This window comes from Lepisma saccharinum, chromosome 10 (genome assembly GCF_977018435.1).
Source record: "Lepisma saccharinum chromosome 10, izLepSacc3.1, whole genome shotgun sequence".
Classification (NCBI taxonomy): domain Eukaryota; kingdom Metazoa; phylum Arthropoda; class Insecta; order Zygentoma; family Lepismatidae; genus Lepisma; species Lepisma saccharinum.
The window spans coordinates 31,639,046-31,658,627 of NC_139238.1; the positions used below are offsets into that span (position 1 = coordinate 31,639,046).

At 40.9% G+C, this 19,582-nt stretch overlaps 1 protein-coding gene across 1 annotated transcript in view; it reads right to left on the bottom strand.

The window, feature by feature from the left end:
* Positions 1 to 6,556: 6,556 nt before the first annotated feature.
* LOC145994307 (protein takeout-like) overlaps positions 6,557 to 19,582 on the bottom strand; it is a 67,464-nt gene continuing 54,438 nt past the window's right edge. Inside the window, exons 2-6 of the mRNA XM_083130411.1 lie at positions 18,863 to 18,955; positions 17,887 to 18,034; positions 12,875 to 13,008; positions 7,872 to 8,021; positions 6,557 to 7,036 (exon numbers count right to left, since the gene is read on the bottom strand). Coding sequence (XP_082986537.1) covers positions 6,873 to 7,036; positions 7,872 to 8,021; positions 12,875 to 13,008; positions 17,887 to 18,034; positions 18,863 to 18,955 — 689 coding nt within the window. The 3' untranslated portion in view covers positions 6,557 to 6,872. The remainder of the gene's footprint in view (positions 7,037 to 7,871; positions 8,022 to 12,874; positions 13,009 to 17,886; positions 18,035 to 18,862; positions 18,956 to 19,582) is intronic.

The window sequence follows — 19,582 nt, forward strand, 5'->3', positions numbered from 1 at the left end:
GGGGAGGCCCATGAGCGACGTAGAAGTCTCGTCAACTCGAGTTCTGAAAATTACACCATCTGTTAAAAAGTTATATAGTGAAATCAATAGTTCACAGAACACAGTACCACAAGTAGTCAGGGATTTCTATACCCATAATTGGCCACAAATATGGGAAAATGTCTCCGACAAACACCTTTCAAAAGCTGGTCAATCAATATGGTACAAAGTGGTCCATCGTGTTATAGTGACAAGAGATAGGACATATCAATATGGAATCAGTGACTCTCGTAACTGTATATCCTGCAACATGCCAGACTCTTTAGCCCTCAGGTTAACGAAGTCTCGAAACTCCTCCACGGCATGGAACAAATTGAGAACATTCCTCAGTCATATATGCCGAACCTCATTAACAAAGTTCACGGATGCAGATATAGTTTTGCCTGATTTCAATTTTTTTCCACCAACAAAACAACGAGCAGTGCAATGGTTGATAACTGAATACTTATTATATATATTTCACAATGACGAGAGAAGATTTCAGAAAAAAATCAGTAACTCCTTGCAAGAACAATACGAAAACATTCATCTCCAAACAAGGAAGAAATGGTATGCAAATTTCTTAATAGTGCTTTATACTTAATTTCGGTCAAATAAAAATGTAAATGTCAGATAGGAATACAAATTGTAATAGCAGTAATACACTTATGTTAATGTAATTCCACAACTTGTATATCAGAATGAGACAATAAAAAAAGAAGAAGAAGTGGTAGCGTCGTTGCCTTGTAATCAAGAGGTCCCAGGTTCGATACCCGCTGGAGGCACATAGTGGTTCAGATCCCACTTTAATCTGCAGGTCCAGTCCCGATTAGCCTTTCTGTGCATAAAGTGGACTTAAAACAATAATTCAATCACTCGAGTTACACATACACAACTCAAATACACTTCAGGTAATGGGTAGGCCTTTGGTAAATAAGGAGCAAAATTTCTGTTATAGTGAATCCACTAGAAAAAAACAAAAACAACCTCCGTAGACTCGCGACTCCAGTGCACCATACTCTCGTGGAAGGGAGGGGGAGAGGGGAGCATGCTTCCTTATGGCCCGAGCTGAACGGATCCAAGGGAAAGTGCGCGAAGTATTTTAGCCGAAGATTCTTTTGCTTGTGGTCGCTCTATAGTGACACATGCATTTCATAGTTATTGCACCCTCACACACGACTTACATTTGTTGTTATTGAGTTCGTTAGATACAATTGGTAAACCTTTTGGAAGTGAAGATGTAGGTTTAGTTTGTGTATTAAGGTTAAAGTATGTAAATGTATCATTGAACTGTATAAAATGGTTTAAAGGAACTTTGTCATATTTAATGGATTTGAAAATTTTGTTACCACCAGGCAATGAATATACTTCAGGTTTTGAGTTTTTTAAATTTGATTTGGTGTTTGAAGTCCACTTTCTGCACAGTAAGGCTAATCAGGACTTGATCTACAGTTTATAGTGGGATCCGAACCACTATGTGCCTCCACCGGGTATCGAACTCGGGACCCCTTGATTACAAGGCGACGACGCTACCACTGCGCCATCGGGGAGGCCCTAATTAACTTCAGGTAAAAATAATTATCTGTTTAATTGAAAGAAATGCTGGTAGTAAGTTTAACATCTTAATTTATAGTGAACGTCCTCATAGTACACTTAAAAAACTTCACAAAAATGCACCTTCATCTCCAAGTCTCGGCAGTATACCGATGAGCGAAGTGGATACATGCAAAAACTTGGGGATTGTGTTCGATAGACACTTAAATTGGGAGGCACAAGTAGAATGTATTGTGAAAAGCTGTATGGGGAAACTTAAATCTTGGTATCATTTACAAGGGTTGGATAAAAAGTAATGGCAACACTGGTATAATTTCTACTTGAATGTATTGGCAGAGGAGCACGTGTTACATTCCTTCAGTGTAATCGCCCCCCATCTCTACGACCTTCTGCCACACGTATGGAAGGCGTCGTACACCGTCAGCGCGTCAATCTCTGTCGATGTCCCGCAGTGACCGCCCTATAGCACGTATGATGGCTCCGCGCGTGTCGTAGTGCTTCCCGCCCAGTGGTTCCTTCATTTTGGCAAAAAGGTCGTAATCACACGGTCTCATACCGGTGAATACGGCGGATGTTCCAGTACCTCCCACTACCAGTTATGCAGGAGAGCCGTCACAGTGTTCGCAGTGTGACACGTTGCATTGCAAGCAGGATGATGGGACACCGTGCCAGAACGTGCCGTCGCTTCCTTGTTAATGCGAGACGAAGGTGGTGTTGCAAGAAGGTGCAGTAGTAGGCTGCGTTGACCGTCTGCCTGAGAGACGTTGTTCTTCTTGCCTAAACATATTGTTAGGGCGCTTGCTCTCTCGTCCTCTGCTTCAGAGCACTGCTTTTTTTGACTGAATACCATACAATCGCTCCCACTCACTATACTCCCTCGTCTGACATTCCTTTATCAGCCACGAAACGCTTGTGGCGCTGCGACTTACCCCTTTCACGGGACAGCAGTGTTGCCATTACTTTTTATCCAACCTAAAACATACTCTGGACGGTAATGTTAAATATCGCCTTATGCAAGCACTCGTTCTGTCTACACTAGACTATTGCGCTCCAGTGTACAGTAAAATCTAAACTATAAACTTCAAAAAATTCAGAACTGTTGTATACGTTTCATATTTAACCTAAAAAGAAAAGAACATGTATCCCCCTACTTTAAGAAACTTTCTTGGCTAAACATTAACAATGGAAGAAAATACTTAACACTCACCTTGATGAACAAAATACTTAAGAGCGCCCCCCCCCCAAATACTTATTCGATAAGATATGCTCTCGTAGAACTTCGGTCGAACATAATATCCGCAAGAAACACAATCTAAAAATTCCCAAACATAAAACCGCCACCTATAACAAATACTTCATTGTTACAGGGATAAGGGAATGGAACAAACTGCCTGCACCATTGACTAACATTATTTGCCATCAAAGTTTTAAGAAACAACTAAAGAACTTACTATTGTCCCAACATTAACCTTCATATGTAAACAATTGCACCTGCACTTACACATCACACAATGCATACCTAACACCCCCCCCCCCCTGCACACACACATTGAACTATTGAAGACTTATTACTTATCTTTTATACTTATCAATTCAATGTATCATTTTATTATTGTATAATCTTTATATTATCTTTATTGTATTATCATGATCAGTGTGTTTTTTTCTATGTTTTTTATTCATTTATTGTATCTTTGACAAGGGTTGGTTGTAAGAACGGTCCACGAGGCCAAAACACGCCTGCTTAAATAAACACCATTATATTCTATTGTATTCTCTGGGATGTTTCCACTGTTTGGTTACATCAGCCTCGATTCCGCGCGGGAGTGTTTCCTTCAAGGACATCAGCATCAACGACAGCAGTACCCTATTGCTTGAAACAGTAAAGAATGCAAAAGAATTTGAATTTGAATTCAAATGTTTGGGTGCGTCAGAACTTAAAGGCTACTTTTGCACGTGTCACGTTATACGGGTTCAAACCTCCTTACCATAACTAAAATAACTAATGTCGTTAACTAAAATATTAAAACATTCTGATTTCGGTTAAAAGCTGAGGCTGTAAAAGGGCACTCAGCACACGTAAGGACAAAACACAGGACAACACACAGTCCTATGAAGATTATACTGGCTGTATGTAGAGACGCCAGAGCCTCGTTAGTCTGCAATAGGTAGTCCAGGGTGAAATAAACAAAAACCTCCATACCAGCTAACTGTAGACCAGGCGAACGAGAACAAGTCTGCGCAAGTAGTGACGCGAGACGGCTTCACCAATGAACAGTGACAGAAACGGAATTGCGTAATGGGCGACGGGAGTTACCCGATTTCCTCCTTCGCTATGCAGCGTTGCAAACTTTGGAAAAGGAAAATACCGAACGCACATGGCAAACGGATTTTCCTCCTCCTCCTCTGCCGATATGCGCGGCCCTGCTCTACAGTTAGCTGGGACAGGGGTATACGTGAAAGTGAAGTTGACAATTTGGTGTACCACGTGGTAACATCACACCTTATACCCCAGAATGCTAAATAAAATAGAACGAAGTTATCAAAATACAATTTGCTTACTGTTATCTTAGGAAGGCTATTGTGTCAGGTGTTCAGAATTAAATTCCCACTATTCAGATCCCTCTGGAGCCCGTTCGAAGCAACTGATTGCCCTGAAACTTGATATAGATGCTATGGAGACCATGGAGAAGAGAATGCCGATAAAAAATAATAATTCAAATTTACTACAATTAGGTATCAAGTGCATTTAAGAAATTAGCATAGCATTTATTTCTTTTTAGCCCAGCGGCACACTAATTCTGACGCGATGGGACTCGACAAGTCACAAAGCAACACGACGCAACGAGTAGGCCTCCCAGATGGCGCAGTGGTAGCGTCGTCGCCTTGTAATCAAGGGTCTCGGGTTCGATACCTGGTTTAGGCACATAATGGTTCGGATCCCACTTTAAACTATAGGTCCAGTCCCGATTAGCCGTTCTGTGCATACAATGGACTTAAAACAACAAGTCATTTTAATTGTCATCTAAAATCTGATTGCAGATTCCGCCCAAGTACGCATTAGTTCTAGGTATGTTCTGTTTTATATATACTGGTGGACAAAAAAAAACGGACTCCTTAATATTTGACATCTGAATTGCAATTACTTATGAATTACGCTTTCAATTAAGTATTGAACAATTGATGCTCGGGGGTAACACCCGCTACTAGATAGCTTATATACCCCACCAGTACCAGTTAACAATATTCTGCAACATTTAGTTAGCCTTCGAATCAGAATTTATGCGTTATCACAAAAAAGGCAAGTGTCCGTTTTATTTTGTCCAGCAGTGTATATAATTTGGAAAATGGGTAACGATGCTTTGTAAGTATGACAGTTAGCAACAAAATCAGTGTATCAATGTTCATGTGGAATTAATGTATCAGTTTTTTATTTTGTGAACTGAATATACTTCTAGCAAATAACTGTTTAGAAAATACTATATTAACCATGTTAATGTAAGAATCAATGACTACAGTTAATTGCTGGCTTCAGGTTGCCCCCGTTTCTGGTCTGTGATTAGATGTCAGTGCCTAAAGTGAATAGATTGACGCATGCGCAAATCGTCCTGTAGCAAGCTGCTCTACGAGAGACCAAATTTCACGGGACATGGGTATTTTATGGCAAACTGTCGCAACCTGTCGTAAGGTGTCTAGAGTTAATTGTTTCGTTCGGTGTGTCCCTTATTGGATTATTTTTTCATGGTTTTCTTTCAAAAATAGTCTAAGTCCATTTGATTGCTGTATTCTTCATTGGAGGTGATGTGAACAAATGCACTGTACGTTATTTCAATGGAGGAAAAGTCTTGTTTACACGCGAGCTCCCTCATTCTTTCTGTGTGTGTGTGTGGAGAGAGAGAGAGAGAGAGAGAGAGAGAGACAGAGAAACACCAAGAGAGTCGCACCAATGGCTAGCGAGGGTCACGAATTCGACACCACCGCCATCTGTTGTGAACATAACAGATTTCAACGCGCTGCTTGATTCCTAACCTACTCGTTCTGTGTGAGCAAAAACTTGATCCGCTCTCTCATTTACATTTGCCGTCACGCGACTATCCGGTAATCAGAGAAAGGCAATTAGCAACAACCAATGAGATAGCTGGTCGCGATATGCGGCATTCGCACACGGAACACGTAGTCTTTGTGTTTCCACTGTTTTGTTTGAAAAGGGCAATTCTTTAGAAAGAAAGCTGTGCTACGTATTGCGGAATGAAACTTTTTCGTGCTGGTTGTTGGGTGCAAGGACGTATTTTCGGAGTCCAGCGAGCCCGATTCCCTGGAAAGGCTTACCAAGTGCTACAATTAAAATAGTAGAATATCCTTGCTTTTGTTTAGCATTAGTTGTGCAATCAAGGGTTATTTACGTCCGCCTAACTTCCTGCAAGACAAGGATTAGATTCGGATCATACAAATTTGAATGGCAGTACCAAAGAACATTTTTGCACACTATTACTTATTATAACATGCATAACATTTATTCTCATGCTCTCAGCCTCGAGCCTTGTCTTTAGTCACGTATTTTATGACGTAATATTTAGTGTTGTTACATACAAATAATCTGAACAGTCGAGTTTGTGAATTATTCAAAGTGAACTGACATATTCTTTTAAGTTAACAAATCTTTCCGCACTGAGAAAATAAAATTTTAAATTTTATACATTAGTTCCTTACATAAAGGTTAGTACATTAAAACCAATACTTTCATGATTAGCGAGTTAACGTTTACATCATTTACGAGTAGTTATGAACATTTTGTTAATTTTAGCTTCGTAAAATTTCTTCTTTTTCTAAGCTTATGACTTGTACATTTTTAACCTATTTAACTTTATGAGCTAGTGCAAGGGCGTAGCATACTCAAGATTCAGATGACCAGATGTCCTCACTGCATCAACGTGACCGACGAAGCCTCCTGCCTCACTCAATCCCTCATTCCTTCAACCGATACAGTATCGCTGCTCGTTCTGCAGTCCACAAAGCCCTCTTTATTATTATATATTTGTTCGGCACAGGATACATTTCCCAATTATGTTGAACATATCTTTAACAATTATGGCGGGTTGGCTAAGTCTGCGTAGCCATTAAGCTGCCTTAAATATCACACTTCTTACAAAAACTTTAAACATTTGTGAAATTAAAGTCTTAAAAATAGACCATAGCCTTCTATATTCGCCTTCTCAACAAAGAAATAAGAAAATATATATTTTACAGATCCATTTTTCAGTCAGGCCATGGATCATCATCAATATTCATTTCAGAATTCCTTAATTTTCTTTCCAGTCTGGGAACATCTCCGTGTAAGGTACTTTGGTGAAGATTCTCCCCACAACTTGCCTGTACACCTCACTGAGAGCTTCGCTGGCGGAAGATGCAACGAGCTCGTACAACAGCAAGAAGTTGTTGTTTATGAAATTGCTCATGTGCCTAGCTGAAAAATGAATTATCATTATGAGTATAAATTGTCCAAGGTGGTCCATAAGTCAAGATTACACACCACAAAATGTATTTTTGTCAACTTATTGATACATATTTAGTTACATAATTCGTATTCGTAAACATAGTAAATAGAGTTGCACATATTTCTCTGTATAGTGTTTTTGTGTTTGCAGCTTTTATCATACCATTTCATTATGTGTTTCTAGTCATGTGTGTTAAAAGTGGCTTTACTGAGTTCCCTTATGTTCATATGAAAGATTTCAATGATCTTATTCTTGATTAACAATCTGTTGTAACTTGTGCACATTCTACATAAAGGAGAACTTCTTGAGAAAATAAAAGCATTGCTACTTTTTGTAGACATAATTCGAAATTAATTTGAGAGAGAAGATGCTGATCATGTACACTCTATCTCGGGAGTCAGTGGAGCAAGGCCGAGCATAACGGTAGAAAAGGGGAGGAAGCGAGCGGCCAAAACAAAGCAGTGGACGCTGCTGCTAACGGTTGGCTGCTGCAGCCTCGTTTTCCCCTCCATGCGCTCACAGAGTGTACTTCATAAAAAACTATATCCTATAATGTCCTTTTATTTCACTCCCTTGTGAATCAGCATTCATGTATTAGGTTCTCATAGTGTTCAAATGTGTTTTAGAAATCAATGAAATTTTGATTGTGATTTTGATTGATTGATATAACAGGTGCATATTCGAGTTTTGATCTTATATACGAATAACACAAATGTTTTAGTATCTCAATAATCCGAAAATTGATCCCCTGTATAACACATACGTAGCTTATACTTATATAAATAAAAATACATATAGAATTACCTAATAAATTATTGCCACCGAATAAGTTTTCGAAGTTCGCACGTCCACCACTAGGGATGTCGTTTATGAAAAAATCTTCAATCTTCAAGTACGTGTTTCCATCTACATTCTCCGGTTTTCCACGGAAACGAACAATAATAGTATTCTTCTCTGCAAAATAATAAAGAGAGTGTGCAATAAATACTGTGATTATTAGAAGAACGTTTACAACTTTGTAGTTTTATTTATTTACTGTTGATGATATTTACGTAGCTGCTGAATGCATTGAAAATTTTTAATTAAATAGCCCAGGAATGTCAACAAATAACATTATCATGAAAACATTTACGAGATAATAAAAAATATTTAAATATTATTTTAATTTGTCCTTAAAGTGTATGTGTGTGTGTTGTGTATATTTGTGTGTGTGTGATTTAGTATTTTAAGTCCACTTTATGCACAGTAAGGCTAATCGGGACTGGACCTACAGTTTAAAGTGGGATCCGAACCACTATGTGTGTGTGTGGGAGGGGGTGTATACAGGGTGTCTCAAAAGTAATAGCGCAAACTGACACAGGTGAAAGAACACGATAATAGAAGCAAAAAAGTCTCAGTAAACATGGGTCTGCAAACGAGCCGTTTTCGAGATAATCGCGATTGTGTGATTACAATCCGACACTGACTTCATTGTTTGTAAACGTCGTCCTAGTTGGTAAAATGCTAATAATAAAGGTAAAAAAAGTGACTCCCACAGTACGATTAGACTGTGTACTGATTGTACCCATCCTGTTTGATTACAATGATACCTGTCGGATAGTTGTGTTTTGTAAACAAAGAGCATAACCTCGGAACGCGCAAGGAGTAAAGCACTCGGTGGTTACAAAATGCAATCAATGACGGCTTGTAAGCACACATTCGCACACATTATTAGCATTTAACCAACTACGACGACGTTTACCAACAATGAAGTCAGTGGCGACTTGTAACCACATCGCGATTATCTCGAAAACGGTTCGTTTGCAGACCCATGTTTACTGAGACTTTTTTGCTTCTATTATCGTGTACTTTCACCTGTGTCAGTTTGCGCTATTACTTATGAGACACCCTATATATATATATATATATATATATATATATATATATATATATATATATATACAGGGTGACTGGTAATTAGATGTATTTCCTGAAAGGGGTTAAAGTAGAGTCAATTTGCAATAAATTTGACCATATGATACCCCGTCCGAAAATTAGTAGTTTTCGAGATAATCGAATTTCTTTTGTTTCTTTAAAAAATGACAATTTTCCACATAAAAGGATGAATTGAGAAAAATCTGCTCATTGTATGGAACTTATTTTAGCGTTTTCTGATAGCTAAGAAATGAGTGGTTCGTTAAAAAAAAGTTTTTCCCAAATAACAATCACATGTAAGTAACGGGTGGGTCTAAACTTACAAGTGATGATAAAATCGGTTGATCGAGCCGGCCAGGGAATCGGTAAGCCTCGGCCAATCCATTTCTTTGGGTAATTTTCATCCAGCCACTTTCGCACGCCCAGGCAGAAGTATGGATGGGCGTCATCAACATCATAGGATCCAGCCATTTTCCTGACCCAAATCTTAAATGGCATCACTTATGAACATTTTTTGAGGAACGGAATGGCAATGTTGTTGGAGGATGTGCCTCTAGCTACAAGACATGACATGATCTATCAGCATGATGACTGCCCAGCTCGATCCCCACGCCTTGCGACCTTTACATTTGGAGCCACATGAAAGATTTAGTTTAAAAGACACCGGTAAACTCTCAAGAAGAGCTCAGAGAGAGGATCTTAACAGCTGGTCAACACATCAAGGACACCATCACATCACGAGTTAAGAGACCAAATGTCCGTAAAAACCTGCGTGCCTGCATTCGTAATGGAGGTGCCCACTTTGAGCAAGACGTGCAATGTTCTTTAATTGTATTGTTCATTGATTCCATTCACATGAAGATGAATGAAGTATTATTTCTTGTACACAAATGTGAATGTTAGCAACATTTGTACCTTGTTGGATAGCAGATGTCACAAGGAAGTAATTTAAGTAATTTGTACGCTTCGTGTCATACCATTTTTGTTGTTAATACGTTGCCAAGTAAACTAAGAGTGTATTTTTTTATCATCACTTGTAAGATTAGACCCACCCGTTACTTACATGTGATTGTTATTTGGGAAAACTTTTTCTTAACGAACCACTTATTTGTTAGCTATCAGAAAACGCTGAAATAAGTTCCATACAATGAGCAGTTTTTTCTCAATCCATCTTTTTATGTGGAAAATTGTCATTTTTTAAAGAAACAAAAGAAATTCGATTATCTCGAAAACTACTAATTTTCGGACCGGGTATCATATGGTCAAATTTATTGCAAATTGACTCTACTTTAACCCCTTTCAGGAAATACATCTAATTACCAGTCACCCTGTATGTGTATATATATACACACCGCGTGAGGCACCTAAAAGTACCACCTGAAATAGCGAAGAAACCAGAAAAAGTAGCGATATGAGGTTTGCGGGAAACAATAATATCAAATGGGGCTCGTAAATCGGAGGTATGGAGTGGGTCGAAAAATATCGAAACATGGGGTATCTGGAGCAAAGTCATATTTTTTTTAAAATGGAACGATATACAATAACATGCACAATATAAAAGAGCACACGCAGAGAAACACAACGCCGTTGGTCTCATGCATCTACTGCACATAGGAACGAAGATATGGCCATGTGAAAATATGTAAACAAACTAACAAGTGGCCCACTTGACCGTCAGTACCACGGCATGTAAGACTTCTCAGGTGCCTGACAGAACTGCCTTTACGCAGAGCAAGTTTTGATAGCAGGTCCACGAGATCGTGTTAGTTCATAGCAAGCAGTCGTAGTGGTAAGAGCGAAGATTATGGTGTTCACAAACATAGAAAAAGCGGACATGATCCTGATTTATGGGGAATGCCGAAAGAATGCCTCAGAAGCCTAACGTGTGTACGCAGAGAGATATCCGGACAGACGACAGCCATCTCGACGTCTGTTTGGTAAGTTATTTATTAAATTAAGAGACACCGGAAGTGTAACACCACGAGCACGTGTGCGGAACAAGCCAACTACAGGTGAGGCAGGTGCAACAAATGTTCTCGCCGCTGTTGCTGTGAATCCGCACGTTAGCTCCCGTGAAATTGCCAGGGATGCTGGGATGAGTCAGCGAAGTGTATTGCTCATTCTGCACACACAAAAGTTTCACCCATATCATATCTCCCTCCATCAGGAACTTCACGGGAATGATTTTGTGGACCGTGTTCGGTTTTGCACATGGATGTTACGACACGACATACCCGATTTGTCACGTATCCTCTTCACTGACGAGGCCACTTTTACCAATCATGGAAATGTCAACCTAAGGAACATGCACTATTGGTCGGTGACAAATCCACATTGGCTTCGCCAAGTGGAACGCCAGCGTCCATGGAGTGTGAACGTGTGGTGTGGTATAGTGGGTGAACATCTCATTGGCCATTGTTTTATACAAGGGACACTGAATGCTGACCGATACATACAGTTTTTACAACATGAACTGCCTGTACTATTGGAGGACATACCACTTAAGACAAGGAGGGACATGTGGTACCAACATGACGGGTGCCCAGCTCACAGTGCAAGACGCGCTACAGCATGTGTGGAAAATACATTTCCAAACCGTTGGATTGGACGTGGAGGGCCTGTCAAATGGCCGGCTCGTTCCCCAGATTTGCCACCGTTAGACTTTTTCCTGTGGGGAAAGCTGAAGGACATTGTCTACCGGGATGTGCCAACAACTCCAGAGAATATGCAACACCGCATTACTGCGGCCTGTAGGGACATTCCCTTCGAGATGCTACATTCTGTGCAACGATCTTTGCGTGGGCGCCTTGTTGCCTGTATCGCAGCTGACGGCCACCACATTGAACACACACTTTGACAGGTTTTCGCTTCTTACGCAGTGGTTCTTCGACATACTGTCATGGTCATTTTCATTATGCTGTAACACTGTCAAATACATGGTGCTGACGATGTCTACTGTATTTTTTCTTCCTTTAACACGTTCTGTCTTCATCTTGTCCAATGGCTTCCGACATCTCATACTTGTACATGCCGTGGTACTGACGGTCAAGTGGGCCACTTGTTAGTTTGTTTACATATTTTCACATGGCCATATCTTCGTTCCTATGTGCAGTAGATGCATGAGACCAACGGCGTTGTGTTTCTCTACGTGTGCTCTTTTATATTATGCATGTTATTGTATATCGTTCCATTTAAAAAATATATGACTTTGCTCCAGATGCCCCATTTGTCGATATTTTTCGACCCACCCCATACCTCCGATTTACGAGCCCCATTTGATATTATTGTTTCCCGCAAACCTCACATCGCTACTGTTTCTGGTTTCTTCGCTATTTCAGGTGGTACTTTTAGGTGCCTCACGCGGTATATATCACAACACACACACACAATCAGTCAGTCAGTCATTGTATCTGTCGGTTTTATAATTAAAGAGTTTCAGTCTTTTGGACTATTCTTCTGTATTTTTTTTTGTCATTTGTCATTTATTCTTGTCGGTTTTTCTAGACCCAATTGTCATACCCTACAACTGTCGTAGGCATTTAGGTTAGGTGTGGACAGGTGGATAATAGTGTTCTCTGGGGGGGGGTTCTATTCAGGTATACTTTTGAAGTGTGGTGGGTTGGTGGGTTTTGTTCAGATATACTTTTGAAATAGTCATAGACAAGTTTTGTCATTTTGTGGACACACACACACACACACACACACACACACACAGACACACACACACACACGCCCACCGCGGTAGGTTGCGGAGGTAATATTTACGCCACTGACGACGCCCATACCACTACGCCATCGGAGAGACCTTTGCTTGCCCACCAAACCGGCGGACATGGTATCTGAAGAAAAATATATTGTAAATATATTAATAAAGATAGAGAAATGGAACTTACCAGTAGTAATGTTGTAGCGTCCACTTCCGGCGATTGGCAGAAGTAAAATGTTGCCCTTGACACGATAATTGCCGTCCAGCCGCAGTTCATCCAATGTGAAATTAGCTTCGAATGTGAAGTCTTCTGGTATTATTCTGGATATAAATACAATTGGAAGTGAACATGGGTCATTTTACATCGCCTAAGAACAGTGGAGACATCATTTAATGTGTAATGAAACATACTAAATATCTAATTGCATGCTGAAATACGAGGGGAGGCTGATAAGTATTGAACCTTACCCATAACAAATTTAGCTAGGTGGCTGAAATTTGCAGCGTGTACTATTCAATTCTTATGTATGTACTGGTACAAAGATCGACTTTCTATAATTTTAAATTCTCTTTATTTTTCAGGTTCAAAATGAAAATGGCAGCACCAAAGGCGTCATCTTGTTGCTTGACAATGCCTCGCCACACACTGCAGGTCAAACAATGGCAACACTGACCTCCTTAGACTTTCAAGTATTGCCCCATCCACTCTATTTGCCTGACCTGGATCCATCTGACTATCGTATAAAAAATAAACATTTAAATTGACAACGATTTGGGGGTGTTCAGGAAGCAACTAAGCTAAGCGTCAAGTCAACTTTGCAGCAGGTTTTTACATATGTAGATCCAAACGTGCGCGCAGAATATAGTTCCACTGAGACGGGTTCAATTCCGACACAACTGCATACTTGCAAGAAAACAGTTATTTAATTTGTAAAATACAGGCCAAATAATACCTCCATTAGCAGGTATGCACTTCATCGGTTGCAATCACTGTGCAGACGAACTAGGATCCGCAGATTCACCAACTGGGGTTTGTATTGCGCTGAAGAATCGCTGAAGATCAAGAGCGAGTCGAGCAAGACTGAATACGTTGCAGAGCGCGTGGAATCCGTGATACCAGTGTTGAACATCCCACTATTTTAACCCTATGTTTATTGTGATTGATTAATAATGGTGCTATACAGCGGGGAGAATGGCTGGATCGAGGTCTCCTGTTCAGCGTGTGTTATTGTGGGCTTCATCCGAAGGGAAAAGCTCTTCAAATTAAGCCAGTTGTTTTAAATGCATAATCCTCCTTACGACGACATGATCAAAGTAAAACAGGGCGTGAGGTGATTTGCTGTCAATGTGCGCACGAACTGTATCACGGGTGGAGAATGATTTGTGGTTTAAGTTTAGGAAGAGGACACGATTGTTTGTTGTTTGACGACAAAAGAATCCCCGCGTTATTAAAATATATCGCCGTGATAAGAAACATGTTTATTATTTGGACGAGACGTGCTTGAACTCGGAAGGGGCGGGGGGCGTACATTGGACCAAACATTGAAGGACACCTCCGTGCAAAACCACCGCCAGGGCTGAATAAACCGACGAGAAAGGGAGAGGGGAAGGAGGAGGCTTATTGTTTCACCCACTGGCGGCAATGACGTCTTTGTTGAAGGCGCATATTTACTGTTCCGTGCAAAGAAAGGATGATTATCAGCAAGAAATGGACAGACCAAGATTTGAATCCTGGTTTAGTGAAGTGATTCATAAATTGAAACCAGAGTAATTGCAGCAGACAATGCACCTGATTGCCACCAATAACAAATCATGCTTTTTTTTGCTGGTATAACTTGAAATGCGTGTGTCTTACAGTAACGGATGTATTGCGAACGAAGCAACGAAGTTTTTCATAAATGTATTTCTGTCTAAACAAAAAATAATAATTTGTCATTAAATTCAAGAGGAGCCTATCGTTGTTTACTTTTATCTTTGTTTATTTTTCTTTTTACTCGAAATATACACACATGCTCTCATGTTTAGAAGTTATTTCGCATTTATATTAAGTAATGACACATTTATTAAATAATCTATGGGTTTTGATGTGTTGTGCGGTTGGCAATACTGTGGATTTTCTCAGTGTCTGCGATGTAAGCAGCTCGGCGGCTGAGGCAAGACTGGCACGGAAGATTCAGAGCTCAGTTCTCGCGCGGATTGATACATAAAACCTGCTGCAAACTTAGCTTGACGCTTGGCTTTATACTGCAAATGAGTAGTTACACCAGCAGTCGGAGGAATTTTATTTGCAGTAACTTAATAAGATGCAAGAAAGATGTCTCAAGTGCATTGACTTCCTGGGGGAATATGTAGAATAGTGTGGCAGTTACAGCTTCCTAGCTCAATTTTTTTGGGGGTAGGGCTCAATACTTATCAGCCTATCCTCGTAACTGCCTATAGATGTAATGTAGCAACTGCAGTGCACTTGTGAAAGCTCTCCGTGCGCGGCGAGCGTCCTGCCTACATGCTGCACTTCAAGACCAGTAAGCTGGAGGAACTACTTGCGTTGGGAGGTAAAAGAACTGTTGTGGAAGGTGCCTCGTTTTCACGGAACCACCTCCTGTTTCTTCTTCCGTGATTACAATATCCCACTGCATTGTAACTTTTAGGAACATTGTACTTTCCCTTCAGAAAATCGATTCTTATCCCTTCCTCAATTACTGTGGACACCATTAACATAGTAATGTGCTAGTAATAACCGTCTATCTAAAACCATACAACTACAAAAGAGCCATAATTTATATTGGGTGTACATTTCCCTCCCCCTAATTTAATTCATCTTTTATACAACCTTAGTGACAATGAAGTTCGACCAGTCACACATATAGGAGTGCGTTGTGAAAGAAGGAGAACTCATGCATATGCTGAACATATTTTATTCAGCAGGCTACATGGAACAAAGGAAAACATAAATTTCCGCTGCAACGCAGCAATGTATGGTGTCCACACAACATAAAACATTTTCGTCCATCTACACGTGACATTGAAGTTCGACCACTGTTAGAGGGGATCCTGTTTACCATGGTGTGACGCCGCCCCGTCGGCGAATAACTGTGGCAATGCGTCGGGGCATGCTGCGGACGAGTCGTTCAAGGTATTCTACATCGATGCGGTGCCATTCCTCCTGCAGGCAGGCGATAAGAGCAGCCACTGTCGTGGGTCCCCTCTGTTGCACACGTCGCTTAAGAACACGCCACACATTCTCAATGGGCGAGAGGTCGGGACTCGATGGTGGCCATGGCAGAGTTCGCACGTGATGGCGAGTCAACCATTCTCTTGTCAGCCGCGCTGTATGAGGCCTGGCATTGTCGTGTTGAAAGATGAGACGCCGCCTGTGGAACAGGTGCCTTCGCATTGTGGGAAGATGCCGCTCCAGTATAGGTGTATAGGCGTGTGCATTCACAATGCCCTCACAGACGTGTAGTGGGCCAAACCCAGATGCCGTCATGCATCCCCATATCATCACTGACGCAGGTTTCTGTACCCGACGTGCATAACATTTTGCTTCATTCTGTTCCTCCTTCCGACAAATGACTGTTTTCCGTATTTTCCCGTACACAACATTGAAAATGGATTCGTCCGTCCACAAAACCCTGTTCCACTGTCGAAATGTCCATCCACGGTACATTCGTGCCCACCGTAGTCGATTGGCTTTGTTCAACATGGAAAGGAAGGGTTTACGTTTCGCCTTGTACACTCGGTAACCGCATCGCTGTAGGTAACGGCGAATGGTTCTGGTTGACACTTCAATGTGAAAGCGTTCTCGAGTCCACAGTCGTAATTCGGCCACAGAAACATGATTGTTGGTCTGGATATAGCGCCAAAATATTCGTAGGTCACGCACGCTCAGGAGGCGTTTTCGACCGGGGGCCTTACCTGGCTCTGTAGTACCCGTATTTTGGTGGTGTTTGATGATGCAGTGGACGGTTGACTTGGGTAAGTTCAGTTGGCGCCCTATTTCCCGTTCACTGAGTCGATCCCGTTGCAGCTCCACCACTCTTCTCCTCACGGTGTTGCCAATAGGTTTGCCCCTGGCCATGGTGATGATGCACTGCGGTTCCTCGGTGCACAGCACGCGCTTATATACGGCGGACTCCCTTATCGTGTCCGTGACGTCATGCTTCCGTCGAATGCGCCACTATCTGGAATTTCCGTATGGGTCTGGTGCCTGGTCGAAGTTCAATGTCACGCGTATTGTTCCCCGTTTTCGTTCATTATGTGACCTTGGGTGCAACATGCTGGGATCACGATTCTTGCCTGCTCACACGCCTCCTCTTACACTCATGCGTCACTTCTGCGGGATCACCCATTCCACCGCCTATGCCTCTGTGCATTTAATCACGTATTCCTTTTTGGTCGAACTTCATTGTCACCAAGGTTGTACTTTACTGTTGCCATGTTTGGGCTTTGAAATACCAACGTAAAATGGTAAAAATCCCCCATTAGCAGATGACGTAACATGAAGAAGCAGTTTTGAAGCGGATTTCGTTCGATGAGCAGCAAATCAGACACTTTTTGCATATCAACTGAAGAAAAAATGCAGAAATGATTTGTTCGGCCTTGGGTGGAGATGCCTTATCATGCAACACCTGCAAGAAGTAGTTTCAGCGATTCCGAGAGGAGAATCTCAATCTGGGAGATGAACAGCGTTCTCGACAGCCAAAGAAAGTGGAGGATGAGGAATTGGAGCAAGTGTTGGACGAAAATTCAAAAATCAACCTCAACTGATTAATTTGAGTAACGTTATTGAGATAGCCGGGCTAGGTAGGGGATATTGGTGCACGGTAACGCCAGGCCGCACACGGCAAGGGGAACTATGGAGTTGAGTTAGGAAGTTCTGTCTCATGCGGCTTATTACCCTGACCTGGCCCCATCAGTCTCTTCCGATCGTTGCAGCACCACCTAATGGATTCCCTCTTCAGAAACTTTTAAGAGGTGGAAAATAACATTGTTGAGTTTATAGACTATAAACAATCGTCGTTCTATCGCCAGGGGATTCGCCATCTGGTCAAAAAATGACATAAGTATATCAATTCCAATGGAGATTAAAACGTAATACTATGTTTCAAGAAGAAACATTTACTTTCTTTAAAGAAGGGGCGAGAATTAATTTGTACCTAATACATTATGTGAGCATATATTACGAGATGGAGTACAAACCTTAGTGAACTCAACTGAGCATTTCTGAGTCCATGGATCTTGAAATTCTCGAATGTGAAAGTCACACCAACGGCCCGCGTCCCGTCATGGATCTGCATCTTTCTGATATCTTGAGGATCAAGCGGTGGCAAACCAAGAGACGTCATTACTGCAATGACGATACGAAAGAAGATTACAAAGTTTATTTAAGTCTGAGCTGCTCAGCAACACATGTAATCAGATCAACATTCTTTTGGTAGTACAAAATTCGCTACCATGCAAAAGCAGTGAATCCCACCACAGTTAAAAAAAATCACCTGAAGATGAGTGAAAAGGTGCTCACTCGAAACGTATGGTTAGAATAGGTGTAAATATCAGGGGTGCTGGACAATGAATAATGCCCAATTAACGTTGGGTGCAAATGGAGGGTGTCCACATGAAAGCTCCCAGATTTCAAATTACAATTGTGAGGAAACTATTTCATGTGATCACCCTGTAGTATGATTCTCACTAACATTGATGCAAGTACAAGTAAAACAGGTTAATAATAAGCATTCGATTATAAACTTTTATCAGGTTAGTGCTGCACATGGCTTCTTTCATGACAATGCATATTTTGGAGAATGAAAACAGAAAAGTGAGAAAAGCAGCCCCTATTTTTGGAAAAAAAAAGGGGGGATTAACTCCCTACTTAACTCTAAGATTGCATTAGTTCCTCCCAAAAGTAAAAATATCCAAAATTACTCCCCAGAGATGACGGCTGGGGGTGGGGAAGGACTTTACCCACTGAGATATCTGAAGAAACGGGTTTGGGGAGAGGTGAGGGGATGCTTTCATGGATCAAAATTTATGCCACTGCTGCACCCACCCCTGAGAAAAATTTTGTGGGCTGCGTTGCTTAAATTATCATTTAGTGTTAGTGGAATAAATATCATAATTTGATTACAAGAAATACTTTTATACTAACTAATGTTAATGCTTTTTAGCGTATACTAACTTTGTGAAGATGATTTGAGGAAATCTGTGGTCGATTTTCTGGCGCAGTCATCAAAGTTCGGATCGGCTATCTTGCACGGTGTCACATAATCGGCTGAAATGAAGAAGAAAACATTGCAATTAAAGTCCCATAATAAATAATGTTGAAGTTACAGTTTTGTTCTAATGACGAGCTACTACAATTGACAAACACATATAATTAATAATGTTGAAGTTACAGCTTTGTCCCAATGACCAGCTACTACAATTGACAAAGACATATAATTAATAATGTTGAATTTACAGTTTTGTCCTAATGACGAGCTACTAAAATTGACAAACGCTAATTAATAATGTTGAAGTTACAGTTTTGTCCTAATGACGAGCTACTACAATTTACAATCTACCATCGTACCAAGAAGAGAATAACCGCTGTCAATTAGAGAACTAAAGTGGAGCAATTTGTTTCCTCCTCTTTCAGTCACCGCCAGTGCCCGGTCTTGTCATATTTATAACTTCCCTTTCTTGCATCCTTCTCAAAAACTATAACAACGTTAAATATTATATATCTGCTTCGGCTGAGTATTGTTTTCCCTTTATGGTGATGCAAAAACTTGACTCTGAAGACAGGTGTGGACGAAGTGTTGAAGAACGCATCACATTTTGGCAACGCAGGGGCAGGATTACCTGTCAAGCAGCTGATTGCATCACCCCTACACCCGCCTTCGCTCGCTTAGGGTGG